The sequence below is a fragment of the Apaloderma vittatum genome, unplaced genomic scaffold, assembly GCF_000703405.1.
Source record: "Apaloderma vittatum isolate BGI_N311 unplaced genomic scaffold, ASM70340v1 scaffold1062, whole genome shotgun sequence".
In the NCBI taxonomy this organism is placed as follows: Eukaryota; Metazoa; Chordata; class Aves; order Trogoniformes; family Trogonidae; genus Apaloderma; species Apaloderma vittatum.
Genome location: NW_009705032.1, coordinates 1 through 16,501, shown reverse-complemented (window position 1 = coordinate 16,501; position 16,501 = coordinate 1). Strand labels below are relative to the sequence as shown.

Sequence of the window (16,501 nt, the reverse complement as noted above, 5' to 3'; positions counted from 1 at the left end):
TTCCCTCCATTCATGCTTTAGTTGAATTAAAGCCATTACAGGAACCTGTGCCCTGAGGTTCCAGTAGGATCCAAGATGGAGAAAGGAGAGCAACAATCACAGTGATTTCACGTTGCCAAGAGTCTTACCTCTGTCAGCCCATGAGGTTTTTGGAAGGTTATAGATGTCATGACTAAAAGGTGGCAGGGGGAATCTTAATGGAAAGCTTCTTTCAGGCATGAGAAGATGGATTGAGATGACTGTTTAAGTTTAGCTGGTGGATGCCATCAAGTGGCAGGATAGAATCTGGGCAGGAACCTACCCTGTTGATGCTAGAAAAGAGACAATGGGAGTGAGATTATGGTGGGTCGTTAAGGACCTTGAAAGTGGAGGCGAGACTTTCCTGATTAATCGATACTACCATGGCAGACTGTGGCTCAGCGTGAAACACCCACTTGGATACGCTTTTGTGTAATCTCTCAAACTGTCTTTAGCTACTAACTGTGCTTAAGTACTTGAAAAGTAATTAACAAAAAATACATGCAACACATGCATTAAACTGTTTCTGCCTGCATTAATTTCCTTCCTTATAACCATTTGTATTTTTTTCTTTTGAAATATGGACTTTGAATTTGCTTTTACTTTTATAGTTTAGCCCAGATGACGATAATTGGTTCTCGGAACTGTGTGGATGGGAGAACAAGGTGTGTTTCTGAGGCAATGAAATAGATTGTGGCAACAGGAAATTTTTCTTTTCTGTGGATCATCCAGCAGTGAAATTAATAAAGGGGAAAAAAAAAAAAAAGGTCATCCCAAGAAGATACAGAAGATATAAACCTGTAATTTCATGTTTATGCTAGCAAACTCTATAATAAATAACCTGCTTTGGATGTACTTACCCAACTTTGAAATCAAAAGGTATGAGAGATTACTGGACTTAGCTCTTTGCTCAGCATTAAATATTACAGTTGAGTCTTGCACTATAGGTTTAAAATAGTTTTTGTTTGGGAGTTGGCTCTTTCTTGGGATTTTTGGATTCCTACACCAAGGAACTATTGTTAAGTTTCAAATATAATATAGTATTGATCACTGCAGAAAATCTGAATTTAGGGAAAGTGCTACTGAAGCCAAGTGACGTTTTTTGAATGTGTGATAGATGGTTTGTCTTATAAATGAATATTTTCTGTCTGTTTATCTGGTTTCATCAGGCTTAGTTTCAAGTGATATGACTGCATATATATGAGGCTTATTCTGACATTTGTTGCAATTTTTCTAATTCTTATAGAAGTTAATAGGTATCTAGGAGAGCCATTTTTTAAATATAGATTTTCCTTGGCCGTACTGCTAAAATCACTTGCAAAGCAAGGGTATGTGGTTAACAGAGACACCTACAATTCCATGTGTTGTTCTGTAAAGAACTGGGTTGAGATATAAGAAGCAGGCTGTGATTTACATGCGTCTCCTGTTAATTTTAATGTGTATGACTCCCCATGGCTGCCTTGAGCATCTCAACCTTGATTAATCTAAAGTTAAGTTCCTTTATGCTGGCTTATCTATGATTGTTTTATGCTCACTCCATCTGTTTCTTAATGTAGCTCTCTAACTTCTTTCACAGTTCAGATTTGCTGATTATATCACTTTGGGGTTGTGGTTAAAACATTCAGCTCTGTTTTTATTACCAGATGCCTTGATAAATGTGTGAAAAGTGGCTGGTAGATCATTATCGAATAATTATTTCTCTGAAGGTGATTCCCTCTTTTTATGCAGAAGGTAGGTGAAGAAAGTTTACGAAAATGAAGATGATAGGTGAAATTATTAGGGGGAGTAAAGTGACGTCACTGATTTGTACTTGTCCAAGAGTCAGGCCAAATTTTTCCCCCTTTTTATAAGGAAAAATGTTAAGTTGCAATTTATGACTTTGCAAGTAGCAAGACAATCCAAAAAGTATGAGAAACCACTTTGTCAACTCCTGAGTCATCCTATTTTGCAATAATACAGTTCTTAGCTTAGCATCCTATTTGTGGGGCTGTTATTACTGGTCATTAATTTTTCAACTGTCACTTTTCTTTTTTTTGAAGTTTAAACTACTTTATATAAGCCTTGTGGAAGATAAAGATCATTATCTGTCTTTTAGCTGTCTTGTTCTGAGCTGAATGTCTTTAATATATAATGCCAGAGCATCCATTCTTTGGAAGAGACATTTCTGGAACAAAAGTTCTCAATAACGTTTAGGTGGTAGCAAGTCCTGATGGGCACCTACTGCTGGTGCAGACTGGGAGAGCCTGAGCTGGTGGGTAATATTCTGTCCCACATCTGCTGCTGCTGCTCAGGAATTGCTGCAGGCTGAGTTTGGCAAGGTGAGAGGAAAATGTCCTAATTCTACTTATGCTGCTTGTTCTGTCCCAGGGAATTAGCTCTCCCGCTCGTTGGGCACTGGTTGCTTAATAAGTCGATTTAAGGAAGCAAGAGGAAGAGGAGACTTGAAAGCTGTTCTTAAAGTTGTTCCCCGTGTGGGCAAAGTCATAGGCATGAATTTCAGCTCCCACCTTCTGATGGGACCTCCTTTCCTTGACAGCATAGGAAGGAGCAAGAAATTAATTGTATTAAAGTGAAACGAGAAGTAATGAAAATCAGCCATTCCAATCACTTGTCCAGGGCCACGTACATGAATGATATTACGTGGTAACTGCTGAGATTGGACAGTACTGTAATCATTGAAACTGATAAGGGAACGAATGGCTCACACATTAAGTTTTTGTGATTTAATTTGGATGGGGGACTGCATAGGTGTGATAAAGAAATTATGGATATACGTTTTGGTTTAATTGAGGAATGTGACTATGTTGAGTAAGATTTGGATCTGTCTTGATCTGATCTTTTTTTCTCTGCCAGTAGCCAAAACAGGGGTTCCTAGAGACGAACAGTGATCTTTGATATCCTAGTCTTCGGTGGCTTTCCTTGCATGAATTCGTTATTGAATATTCCTAACTGATGTAAGCATTTGACATAAACAATATCCTGTGGCAGTGAGTTTCACACAATAACTATATGCCGTATTTAAAAATAATAGTAAAAGGACCCCTTTGGTATTTTTACCATCTCTGGCATTACAGAAAATGACTAAGAAATAAGATTAACCGGAGGCAAGTACAAAATAGTTGCACCCTGTTCCTCTTGCTACTGGCTGCTTTACTTCAGCTTTTCCAAGATGGAAAGTCCTGGTTTGTTTAGTCCTGTATACAAAGCTTTTTCAGTTTCTTTGTTGCTCTTCTTAGCACCTTTCTCAGTTTTACTATTTCTATTTTGATTTACTTATGTGTTAATAGTTAGCTGATTTTTATGTGGTGGTAATTCGGACCTAATGAGCACAGTAATTCACGTTTTTGATGACTACAGCATTACCATAAAAGAACGGGTTTTAATTATTTGGAGATTTCAGACGTGTATATGCAGTTCAGTACCCATGACAATGCATTTTTATACTTTAATTAAGCTTCTTGAAGTACAGAATTCCTTTTTAAAAGTTTCCATTGTCTCAATGAGAAAAGCAATGTGACCTAGATAGGAGCTTCTGTAGCACTTCATTCTTTTCTGCATGGGGAATACATGTCAGAGATGTTTCTCAGGTGACAAAATAGGAAGATCCCAAGTCTCTCTAGAGCACTAGAATAACTGTTCTTCATCTCTTTTCTCCCTTGTGATGGATATGATCACTTACTATTTTGATACTCTAGATAAATATAGTCTTTATATTTCTAAGACTATTTCTAAAGAGAGAATAAAGATAGGCTTTGATGACTGTTGGTTTCGGGAAGTAAATCTCTTTCCATGATGGCTTGAAAAGTGGTAGTTGGCCCTGTCTGTTACCCAAAACAAGGTGTAGAGCTGAACACGTAATGATGGGTAAAGAAATGACACATGACTGTGGTGCTGGGAAGTCTTATGGTGTCAGTCTTTCAACATGTGGACTCACTCTTAAAGTTCCAGCTCCTAGGAATATTCCCTTTTTTGAGTTCAAGTTATTTAAAATGATTTGACCTGTAGCCTTTTAACACATCATAAAGTATGATGCAGCTGCACAGAGATGCACCCCAGGGCACAGCATGTTGCTGAAATGACGGGAACCCGTGCTGCCTGTTGTATCACATTGCTCAAGTGAAGACCCCAGTGCTACGTTATTTTTCAGAAAGCTGATTATTTTTTAGGAAAAAACTCATTTGAGCTTCTGACACTAAGAATGTTAGAGAAACTGTACTATGTGCCTTTGAGAAATTAATCTGAAGTGCAGAGGCAAAACTTAGCAAATATTGGATCAATTTTTATAGACTTTGCTGTTGTGCAAGAACTACTTGCAGTCACACTACCGTATAAACTACCTTAGATGAGTGGGAGAGTATCTATAACTTATCATGCTAATATGGTACAGTCAAATAACACAATTTCCCTCAGTGCTTGATGACCAGTGCTTACTGCATATGCCTACAAGAGGGGTGACATGGGTGCATCTTGGTTTTGCTAGAATAAAATCCCCCAAATCAGACATAAGCATGCAGCTGCCCTTAGTTCTGGGTGCACAGAGGAAATGAAAAGAAATCTGAAATATTGCACTCTCCTCTGACACACAAGAACTAATCATATGTGTTTTTTCAGTCTTGCAATATGTGGTCATGTAGTTAGTCATCATTTATATTTTATATTCATCTGAATTTTGATCTGCTCGTCCAGGGCCTTGATCTCCTTGAAGCTCAGATATTTAAATGACAGTGAGAACAAATTTATGTACTTTTATGCCTTGTAGCCATGATCTGAAAGAAGACTTATCCTCCCATATTGTCACCCAAAAAGCAATTATTCTAGCAAGTCTCCCCAAAACAATGGTGAAAACTGATGTCCTGATTCTCAAATACACTTTAGAGTAGTACTTTTCAGTCTCAACATTTTTCTTTCTCTCTCTTTCCTTATGCTTGTCCCTTATCATAAATAAGGATTACATTAGGAGGTGGTTGTGCTTCCTATCAGGGAACGAACATGCCTGCATGGTTGCAGGCACCCAATTGCCTGCTCTGCCGGTGTTTAGAAGTAGGATTAATTAGCTCACACTTTGGATTGTATTAACGTGGTGTGTATAGTTTCTGCACAGGAGCTGACTGATGTCTTGCCAGGTGGTAGCACAGGCACAGAAAACACATGACAGTCTCCATCTACACAAATACATTTGAAATGTGGCCACGTACCAAGGGCTGCACGGGCGTGACGACACTATTGTGATGAGTGAGTTTGTGCCAGGGTTCAGGGTGTGCAGTGTATGTCCTGCAGATGAGGAAGCATTCCCAAAATGGCCCGATGAGAGACTTAGCTCACTGAAAAGTGAAATTGAAATGATGGTTCCTGAGGTCATATTGCTGCCTGCCATGATATTTTGGAATTTGAAGGAAACCGTGTGCCTAGAATTGGAATAGTTGTTCCCAAAACACGGGCTCCTCGCAGCTGGGCGAAGGAAGGTCTTTACGAACTGTTTCCAATACCATACTGTGGTGTAGAATTTGCAAGTCCTCATTTCATCACATACCATTAATTCGGTGAGCTCTGATCCCTTAATTTTTTCTTGTGTCAGTGCCACAGAGCAGTAAGACAAGATCCCAGGACAGAGATGTTACTGGTGGTCCATCCTGAGAGCCAGCTTTGGTATCAGAGGGCACCAGAGCATTCCCTGCTACAGAACCCTGCTCACCTGCATGTGTTTCTTCCCCGCTGAAGGGTCACAGCCTGGGTCTGATCAATCAGCAGAGGATTGCTTCACTGGATCGCTTTCAAACCAGCAAAAGCCAAGAAAACTGTATCCTGTTCCAGGTCCTGAATTTGCTGTAAACAGGAAAGACTGAAGACTGTTGACTGTCTGATTTAGCACATCGGAAGGTGGAGCCACAACCCTTGGCTTTTGCTAGCTGGTGGGATCGAGGCTCTCAGCGTGGCCCCAAAGGACTCGCCTTTCTGGAAGTCCTTCCTCCAGGGCTGGGCTGGTACACACGTATTTCCATCTCGCCAGCCATTTGTCAGAACGCCTTAACATACGGCAGCGGGGTGTAGCAGTGACAGGATGTTGGCTCTCAGTGAGACTTGGGATCCTCAGGAATCTCTTGAATACAGGCCAGAAAAATAGCCTCGGAGAAAATCCTTAATTTGCTTTTCCTACCTGTCAGCCAGTCCCCCCAGACAGAAAAATCTGAATTTTGTTTTGGAGGTTCATCAGAGCTCCCTTCCTGCTATGGCGTAAGGTGCATTGCTAGTGATTTTTAAACCTTGACCTATTTTAGAATAGTGTAAAGCATTCAAAATTGCACTATATCTGTATTTTTGCACCTGACTGCAAGCTTTCTTGCTTTGCTTTTTGTCGATTCAACTTCTTTTAATTTATCATCTTCAGATTTTCAAAATTCCATCCTAAAGAGGCAAAATAGTATTTTGCATCATTTTTAATGAGATATTTTGGCTTTAAGTAAAAAAAAAAACACCAAAAACTCTGCTCTTCAAGGGGATTTTTATAATCCTTTCCACATTGAATTGCACTGTCCTCTAGTGGATATTTTAAGCAAATGTTTTTGTGTTTATAAATCTTTCATACTGCTCTGATCCAGTAGGTTTAATCTTTATTTTCAAACAAACCATAAATGTTGTCTGATATAAAATACTAGAGGATTAGAGTAATATTTCAAAAGAGGGTGTGAAAAAGTTACATTTGACCTGTGGTCCAGGCTGTAATAATATGGAGACATTTCAAAATGTTCGTATCTGATTTATCAGTTGGAGCAGAAAGAGAGTGAGCGAGGACGCAAGTGTATGGCATCTGCATTTTATTACATTTTATTACATTTTATTACATTTTATTACATTGCATTGAGAGTTGGAGATAATCTGTTTCTTTCACGCTGAAACAAATTTTGTACACTGTGAATGAATGAATAATAAAGATGAATGGAATAATAGGAAGGATTAAATGCACCTTGTTGTATCCAAAGTGAAGAACTGTGCATCCGGTTTTACCCAGTGGTTTGGGTTTTATTCTTAATATTGTTACCTTCCTCTTAAAAGGCGTAGGGAAGACATCTGTGTCTGGGAAGAACAAGAACATTTGTTTGTGATCCAGGTAAACTCAACCACCCCCAAAGGGTTTGGAAAATGTCCTCACCTCTGCCTCAGGGTCTGTGTCTCCGAAACAGGTAACAAAAAGATTCACTTTCTCCTTGTCAGGCAGCAGATTTCTTTCTTAGTAAAAGCAAAGTGTGTAGCCTCTAAGGAGTTGAATGAGAGAAGGTTCCTTGTAGCTGATGAATTATATATTCCTGGGATTCCCTAGTCCTGGCCATGGGATTCTCTGATCCCGGCCAAGTGGTGTTCCTTGCACGTCTCCGAGCTGCAGCAGTTCTTGGTGCTTTGCTGTCGGTAAAGGTTCCCACACTGCTCCAGCTCTGTGAGAAAGAAGCCCCTGCGCGTCGCTGTCACTAAGGCCAGCGGACCTTCGAGGGGCCGAGCTGCAGCCTGGAGATGTGATTTTAGAAGTGGTGAATGCCCTTCTTTTTGACTGGAGTTGCCTGGGAGTTGAGGTGCTCTCTGAAGATGGGAATGGAAATATAAAGCCCCTAAGGGACAGTGCCGGTCAGGTTTGTGTAGGGTTGCAGTACTGGATGTCTGGATCCAGCTGCTGGTTACAGCCCCTTTACTTTCCCTCTGTGAGCTGGGAATACATCTGCATCTTCGTGCTTGTGTCCCGCTGTCCTGCAGTGCGAACCTCCCCACCTCGTTTGACGTGTCACAGCGATTTGAGATACATATCATCCTTCTGCTGGTCTTTCTAAAGGAATGAAGGAAATAATCAAATATCTGGCAGTATGCCGCTGGCTTGCTTTTCTTAGTTATTTCCTGGGAACTCAATGATACAGTTTGCTAAAAGAAGGTGATTTTGCAGCCACAAAATGAAGCTCTGCTGACCAGAAGTCTTGGGAGACATGAGACATGTTTTAACCTCAAGAAGTGCTGGAAGGCTCCAGGCAGGAACATGTTTGCCAGCTCTACCGTGCAAACCCACTGTCTTTCATGTCGATGTGACCCATGGCATCCTGGAGAAGAAAACTTCGTGAATATCATCTGCTTCCCGCTGCCTGGGTACACTTTTAGCTGATGAGTTAGGAGTGGTCAATAAATGAATTCAGCTACCTTGAAATGTAAAGGTGGGTTTTTTCAGGTTTCAATCAAAGCAAACTGTAAGCAAGTTCCTTGCCAGTGTAGTTTTTAATTTGCTGCAGATGTAGTTTTTACTGACAGTTGCTGAATAGCTTGTTTTCAACTAAAATAAATGGATCGAGCTACTGAGCAATAATTTGCAGCAAGGTTAGAGACTATAGTGGTGAATTTATAATAATATTTATAGTTCACTGTATGAGTGTTCATGTGTCTGTGTGTGCGTATAAGGGAAGAGTGGCATACAAAGTCACAAGGCGTGCATCTGGCACTGCTAAGAGTTGGAAAACTGTTGCAAGTCTTTCTTGCTGTCATCAGATGAGATAAAATGTGGGATTTTTTTTGAAAGAGTTTGTCATAAAAAAAAAGCACTAGCAGAAACTTTGATTAAAGGGATCTGAATGTTGGAATAATTATATTTTTGAGCCATCTTTGTCAGCCATCCTGAAATATTTTGTTAAAATGTGTATTTTAGCACATTAAAAAAAACCCCACATGCTTGCGTTCCAACCCACATTTTCCATGGTATTCGGAAGAGATCTGTGCTCTGCAGTTGTGGTCTTAGTGATTTGAGGTTTCATTTTTGCTGGGCAGTTCTCTAGTTGTATTTCTGGCCTCGTACAACTTTGCACAGAACCAATATTCATTCTTATCCAGGAAGTGATTTCACAATTGGCTTTCACGAGTGGCGTATGCATTCCCACCTTATCGCGGGCCCTGCCGGCACGTTGGGGGTTCTTCCTCACCTTGGGGCCAGTGTTTGTGTGTCTGCAGGGTCAGAGGGATCCAGGAGCTGCTTTGGCACCCAGGGGGCTCAGAGGCTGGTACGAGCACAGGGGAGCGGTGTTCCTGTGCCAGGAGAGGGACGGGGAGAGCAAGACGGCTTCTTCTGTGGCTGCCCATACTTAGGTCATCTTCAACTGACTGTGAAACCCCAGCCCAAGTTAATTTGCATTCGTGTTTTGATTTCTGGTTTATGTGAGATTCAGAGATTTACCTCACGTGAAGCGTCTGTCATTGTTCAGTGCCGCAGCACGGTGTTATGCTATGTTGTAGTTGTTCTGCGGCAATAAAAAAGGCAGAAAATGGAAGAGAAATAACGACTTGCAAGTGTCAAGTTGTTGGGGTTTTTTTCCCTGTCTCTTTTTGTGTACAGAATTTGCGGTGTTGGTGCGGACTCTGAAGGTCAGCAGACTGGAATGCAGCGGCTGCAGACAGCGAGACGTCCTGTGTATAGATTTATAAATGGGCTGTAGGAGAAATGGAAGGCTTTATAGGTGCTGTCTGTATTAATCCTTAAGTGTATGATGATCAGATGTCAGCGTGCATTTTGTTAAGAACATTTTATAGGAAAAAAAAGAAGAAGAAGAAGAAAATATAGTAAATGCATACACACTTGTATCTATTTTTTTTGGAGTGGAGACAGGTACTTTTGCTGTACAGAAAATGCCCCTAGCTGTGTGGAACCCAACAGCCTGTGGATTGTGCCAGTGATGCAACACAACTCTAACAGTAATCTCCTAGAAGCGTTACTTCAGTTAGTATGTTACTACACTTATTTGGGGTGGGGGTTTTTTGGTACCAGATATTCAAAGCAGGATTGCAGGCTTTGGCAAGGCTCGCTTTACCAAAAAGTCACTGCAAATTAAAACTGTTAGTTCTAGTTATGAAGCAATGTAGATTTTATATCGATATAGCTATGCATAAATGTATCTCATTTCTTATATGAAAAGAGAAGAGGCTATGTATGTTTTTGCATATTTGTTCATATAGTATTTAGGAGCCTAGGGATGAATGAGTATTCCAGTATTTACCAAGATACAATGCCATATCTAGCACAAAGTTAGGGATAATGCAGCACTTGCTTAGTTTCTATCACTTTTGCTTCCCACCATTTTGATGGTGATGTCTTCATGCTATTGTGGGTTCCCTTATTTTTCCAGGGGAGTCCATAACAAGTTCTGAGTACATTTGATGGTGATTTCACATCTATGAATTTTTCTGGTGGATGGAAAGAGCCTAACCTGTGGATATACTGCTATCTTTAGTTTCCTTAAGAATGTTGCTGAAATACAAAATAACATTATAAGGCATGCTGATGGGGAAAAATTTTTATTAGAATAATAATGCTATCTTGTATGTGGCATTTTGCCCTCCTTAATATATCTGGTAGTCCTTATGCATTAGATACTGAGTATGTTAATATATAATGGTTCTGGTATACAACAGAAGGTTTCTTTTTCTTGTAGACTTAAATAATACAGAGATTGTGCATTCACTGTGCACATGAAATACTGAAAACCTTTTCATCCATCTACTGGGTCTGAATGTTAAAGGCCTTTCAGCTGGAAACGCAAGATCTAGTCAGGCTACAGAAGCATATATAAACAATGTTCACAGATTTCGGTGGAGTTAAAGTGAATCTCAGCATCATTTGAACTGATCTTTTGGCTTATTTGGAAGATTACAATAAAACCCACGATTGAATTCTCTACCTGATTCAGTTTCTTATTGATTGAATCCTTTTAGACTCCTCTCTAATTTAACAGTGTATTTTTGTTAAAGCCTAGCATACAAACATCAATTATCCAAGCTGCATCTAATTTCCTTCATCATTTTTTTTCCCTTTTGCTGCCAATGGATTAGAAGACCTGATTAAAATTCAGTTTGAAAGCTGAAAAGCAGATCCTTAAATGAGAATGTCTGCATTAGGAATTAAAATATCTGTTCTGGGCATAAAATCCCCCTCTTTATCTCTGATAAAGTAAACACACTTGGTTAAGTTGATCTGTCACATGCCTGTTGCAATGGCCCTGATTTAGGAGCATGTATTAGAAAGGGATGGAATGGTGTCTGCAGCTTGTCCCACTGTTAGAATCCTTCAGTAGTATATTTTAACATCAAAGCGCTTTGCATGGATAGCTCTCTACCATAACGGTTAATGTGATAATTTGAAAGGCTCAATTTTTCCTTCATGTGTTTTTGTCTCCTGACACAGAAGATGTTTGCATGTGCACAAGCAGTAGGAGCAAGGCAGAGAAGGAGCTTTCTGGGGTTTTACAGTTAGTAGCTTCTACAGAGTTAAGGATTTTGAAACAATTCAAAGGTGAGATAAGTAATTGCAATGGCATCACCAGCTTAATATTCAGAAACCCCTATACTGGTAAATGCATGCCTTCAGCATGAGGTTAGAACATTTGCCCCTGTCTAAACTATAAGAAAGTGTTATAAAATCAATTAAATTGTATGTTCTGTTTTGACTTTGGGTTATTAATTTCCTACTGGTACCTGATGTGCTCTGCCTGTGATGAGGAAGCCGTGTCATAAGCCATATGCAGGCTGTTACTGTGCATGTGGGAGAAATCTGGAGATCAGGATTTTTAAGGGAGTTTATTATTAAGTATTGCTCTATTTATATAACATTAGAGATGATTTGTGCTTTGAAAAGGCACACGGGAGTTCTGTTTCTAGTGTCAGGATACCCAGAAGAATGAGCAAATCTTAATTTAGATGATTCCACTGCAGACAGTAGGAGGAGACGAGTGGCAGGGGCAGGCAGCATCCTAGCACATCGGCACTGAAATACCAGATGAAAGAATCACTGTCTAATAAGCTTGAGAGGAGAAAATGGGGCCATGTCCTGTGGGGTCAGATGGGAATGGTTCAGACCTCTTTTGGGTGGCATCATGAAAACTCTTGGAGCTGGAAGGAGCAGCAGGTGCTGAGAAATGGTCCCATTGCCATCTTCATTTTATGACATGTGCTGGCATTGGAGCTCAATAGTGCAATGTAAACCCCGCATCTGCTTCTAGTAAGTGATGGGTTTGCACTCTAGGGTACTGCTTAAGGACTGAGAGATTTCTTGCGGGAAGTAAAGTATTTGTTGAGGCTGGGTTTGGGTTTTTTTTTCCTTTTTATTGCTGCATCGTGGATGGCAGCGTTACTAACAGTGGTGAGCTTTCAATCTGTGTGGGTGACTGCACGTCACAAGAGTTAATTGTCACATTTTGTCTGCAGAGAAATATTAAACCTGATTGTGCAGAGCTATAACCGTGCGTGACTGCAGGGAGTTTTCTTGGTGCTGGTATGAGTCTGGCTACCTGGAGGTGGGCAAAGTGAATCTGTTCATCTTGTGCGATGGGTTAGGCATAATTGTGGTTGACATCATGCACAAGTGAAATCCAGTGATATTTCATTTCATCAAACCTAATCCCCTCTTTATCTTGTCGTCTTTTTGAGTCAACATGATTCTGGCAAAGCTTGTTTGTGACACCCAGAGAAGCTTTATTGTAGAGTAGCCTGAATGCTGTGGATTAGCCCCGCTGTGGAACAAGGAACAGCATAATGCCATCTCTGTTGTGTCCACCTCAGCAAGCCATGGTGGGGAGCCTGGTACATGAACTTGGGTCGAGTATTATACCACCTTACCAAGTGGAAAGAAAGCGTATTAATATTTGTATGTATTAATGTCTTGTATGATGTGAAGGGTAATTTAATTCTGAATTGGGTGCAGGAATTTCAGTTTCCAGAAACTGATGAATAGCAGTGTTTTGAGGTCATCAGTTAATCTGTTTTAATGAATGCCTCTTCATTACATGCCTCTCCTTGTTAATTAGAAGGGATTTTTACTCCTCTTTATCAAACCAGGGCAAGTATATTACCTTTCCCTCTGTACTGCTTGTGATAAAGTGTGTATCTACATTGTTCTGTGAAGTGTCCATGTGAATATTTTGTTGCATGTGCATCTGTACATTCATACACTGTGATTTCAGAGCTCCAACCTCTAATAATTATTCAATACATTAAAAAAACCCAAAATATAGAGTTTAATGTCTTTTTATTTATACTTACAAGTGGAAATTCCACTTTCTTATGTAAAATGTGTTTATGATGTTAATTGCCTTGCCAGTTTAGACCAAGCCAATTAACTGCTGCTACACACTGCAGAAACTCAGAATTAAATTCTCTACGGTGAAGAACAGTCCTTCCGTAAATGGGAACCTGCCTGACAAAGGGGAATTTGTACCCCAATTTGGATCTTTTATCTGCGTTTATTTAAAAAACAAGACCAAAACAAAACCCAAACAACCCCCCAACTGTTTCCTTCTCTGTTTCTTTCCTACAGGTCGAAGCAATACTTGTAAACATATTTGGTGGGATCGTGAACTGTGCCATTATAGCCAATGGTATTACCAAAGCCTGCCGGGAGCTTGAGTTGAAAGTGCCTCTGGTCGTCAGACTGGAAGGTGAGTGCTTACGTTTTCAGACCAAAATCGTCCCTCAGGTGCGCAATAATCCACTTGATCTCTAAAATTTGAACAGATTAGTCCTACAAAATAAGAGTGTATCCAATTCTTCATCCCTAGCATGACCCTACGTCAATAAACTTTTGCCTTGCATATTTCTGCAATCCTGGTCCCTGGTGGTACTTGAAGCAATGAAATTTTGCAATGAAAGCATTATGGGTTTGCTTGTAAGATTTGCAATGCAAATAGAAATTATTTTGATGCAAGTTTCTGTTTACTGGAAGGGGTTTTTTTCCATTTTTTTTTCTGACTGCAATTCTGTTATTGCTAAACTTGCAGCAATATGGAGTTTTCTTAAATTTACTTCAGTACCATAATTAAAAGAAAAGTGTTAGAAACTGTATTTGTGTGAGAAAGATTATTGTAACATTTTTTCTGCCAAAGCAGTCAATCCAGCTAAATTCCATTAAAAAGCAGAAGGTTTGGTAATGGTAAGAAGTATTGGTGTTTTTTAGTGCACGCAGCATTGTTAAACGGGAAACTAAAAAGTAATAGGTAAGGAAGAGCACTTCTTGGCAGTTACTGGCTTTAATATATATAATAACAGTAGATGGTTCTGTCTAATTTCTGAGAAGTACCCTGAAGGGGGAAGGGAGATCCTTCCTGTGCCATTGAATGAAAAAGTGCTCTGACTGAAATGGGCAAGCAACTGCGATAAGCTGAAAACGGTTTTTTGGGTTTTTTTTTTGCTAAGTAGGTTTGGAAAATAGAGGTTATTCTGGTGGGTTTTTTTAAAGCCTGTTGCTTGAAAACATCAATATTCTTGTTTGGGTGTGTGTAAAGAGCATGAAATGTCCTGTCACTCAACACTAGTGGTGAAAGAAGGAAATGTACCTGAGATACAAAAGAATTATAGAATCACAGAATGGCCTAGGCTGGAAGGGACCTTAGAGATCATCTAGTCCGACCTCCCTGTCATGGGCAGGGACGCCTCTCAACTAGATCAGGCTACTCAAGGCTCCATCAAATTTGGCCTTGAACACCTCCAGGGAGGGGCCAGCCACAACATCTCTGGGCAATTTATCCCAAAGTCTTGCCGCCCTTGTACTGAAGAATTTCTTCCTAACGTCCAATCTAAACCTATTCCCCTCCAACTTAAACCCATTTCCCCTTGTCCTATCAGTGGACACTCTTGTAAAAAGTCCTTCCCCAGCTGTCCTGTAGGTTCCTTTCGGGTATTGGTCTTCTCTTTTCAAGACTAAACAATCCCAGCTCCTGCAGCTTGTCCTCATAGCAGAGGTGCTCCAGCCCTTGGATCATCCTTGTGGCCTCCTCTGAACATGCTCCAACAGATCCATGTCCCTCTTACGGTGGGGGCACCAGAACTGGACGCAGTATTTGAGGTGGGGTCTCACAAGAGCAGAGTAAAGGGGGAAAATCACCTCTCTTGACCTGCTGACCACGCTTCTCTTGATACATCCCAGGATGCGGTTGGCTTTCTGGGCTGCAGGAGCGCCCTGCCGGCTCATGTTGAGCTTCTCGTCTATCGACACCCCTAAATCCTTCTCTTCAGGGCTGCTCTCAACCCACTCTGTGCCCAGTTTGTATTTGTGCACTGTCAGAGAAGGGGGATAAAAAACTGTTCTGGACACACCGGTCTTGTTCCTTTTCAAAAAATAAAATCACCAGGACTCGTGAAGATGGGGTGCACTTGTTTTGCCTTTTATGACAAAGCAGAGGTTTCCCACGCTGCGCTGCACACAGGATACGTAGTTCACGTCAGGGGAGACCACAGCCTGCGACACGCGATTCTGTCCTGTGAAAGTTGCGCTGTGCATTTCACTGCGGTGTTCAGATGCTTTCCAGAGTGGATTTTTGGTTCGACATGGGTAGACGTTTGCTGTAAGTGCAGGAAAATTTAAATACTCTAGAATGGATTTTAGAAACAAATTATGAAAATTTGCTTTGGCTGATGAAGCACCACTGGACACCTTAAGAGAGGAAGTGGATAGTTCAATATGGATGAAAGAGAGGCTGATGGGTATTAGTTAGAAGCAGGACAGTTTTATGATACAGAATCTCATTGTTTATCAGCTCAAGGCAATCTTGTTTGGCTTTTTGTCATAGCAAAAAAACTTCTCCTGTCTGTCAGTGCTGGGAAAAAGTTTATCTGTCAGATCTGCAAAGCTTCTCATCTATTGTAGCTGGTACTTTTTAAGTGAAAATATTGGAAAAGCCGTTAGTTCTCTTTATGAACAAGATAGTAGCAAGTTGTTTCTATTTCGATATTTGAAAACGGTGTAAGAGAAAACAAGAAAATCAACTTGCTTGTTTTAAACTGCAGTCTGGTACTTCTGCCATTGGGTTTTCTTGACCTTTCTCTAGTACTTTTGACACTTCCGTGACTGTACACAAGTAAGGGTGACTTTCTAATTTTTTTTTTTATGTGACTTCTGGGAGATTTGCAAGAGGCAAAGCAGTCCCTGGGCTGAATGAGGAGCGTCCCAGTGGTACTGCCCTGTGGTGTTTGGCTGGAAGAGAAGGTGAGGAGCAGAATGCTTCTGCCCGAGGGCTGCACAGCGCCCGGCAGAGGTGACTGCTCTTCTTGTGCCTGAGACCTTTAGGGGTCCTGTGCTGCTTCATCCACAGAGATCGAGGCTCAATCTGCAGAAGGTCGAAAACAGATTTTAACGCAAACATCTTCTGTTGATCGTCCTCCCATGTTTGCTCACTCTTTACTGGGTTTGTAATAATGTTTCTCCTAGGCTAGTTGCTGACTCCAGAGACAGCAATACCACGTTTACTGTAGGAGTGTCTGTCCCAGAATAATAAGCAAATTCCTGCTTTTGCATAGTATTTACCTTAAAAGTATTTTTTTTTAATTCCTTCTCTCATCCCTAGTGTTACCGATCAGTTCATCCTAACTGAAGAGCTGTGGTGTTTACAGCCTTGAGATGTACTTGGAAACTGCTGGATTGTAACTCCTGCATCCTCTTCCTCTTTAATCACCCAGCCAAGCAGGGGGTGTGTGTGTGTGTATA

At 40.6% G+C, this 16,501-nt stretch overlaps 1 protein-coding gene across 1 annotated transcript in view; it reads left to right on the top strand.

Annotated features, from left to right (window-relative positions):
• The window catches only part of SUCLG2 (succinate-CoA ligase, GDP-forming, beta subunit), a gene marked incomplete at both ends in the record, with an annotated part of 94,341 nt that extends 80,881 nt beyond the window's left edge, over positions 1-13,460 (top strand). The window contains one exon of the mRNA XM_009865227.1: positions 13,340-13,460. Coding sequence (XP_009863529.1) covers positions 13,340-13,460 — 121 coding nt within the window. The remainder of the gene's footprint in view (positions 1-13,339) is intronic.
• Positions 13,461-16,501: the final 3,041 nt, after the last annotated feature.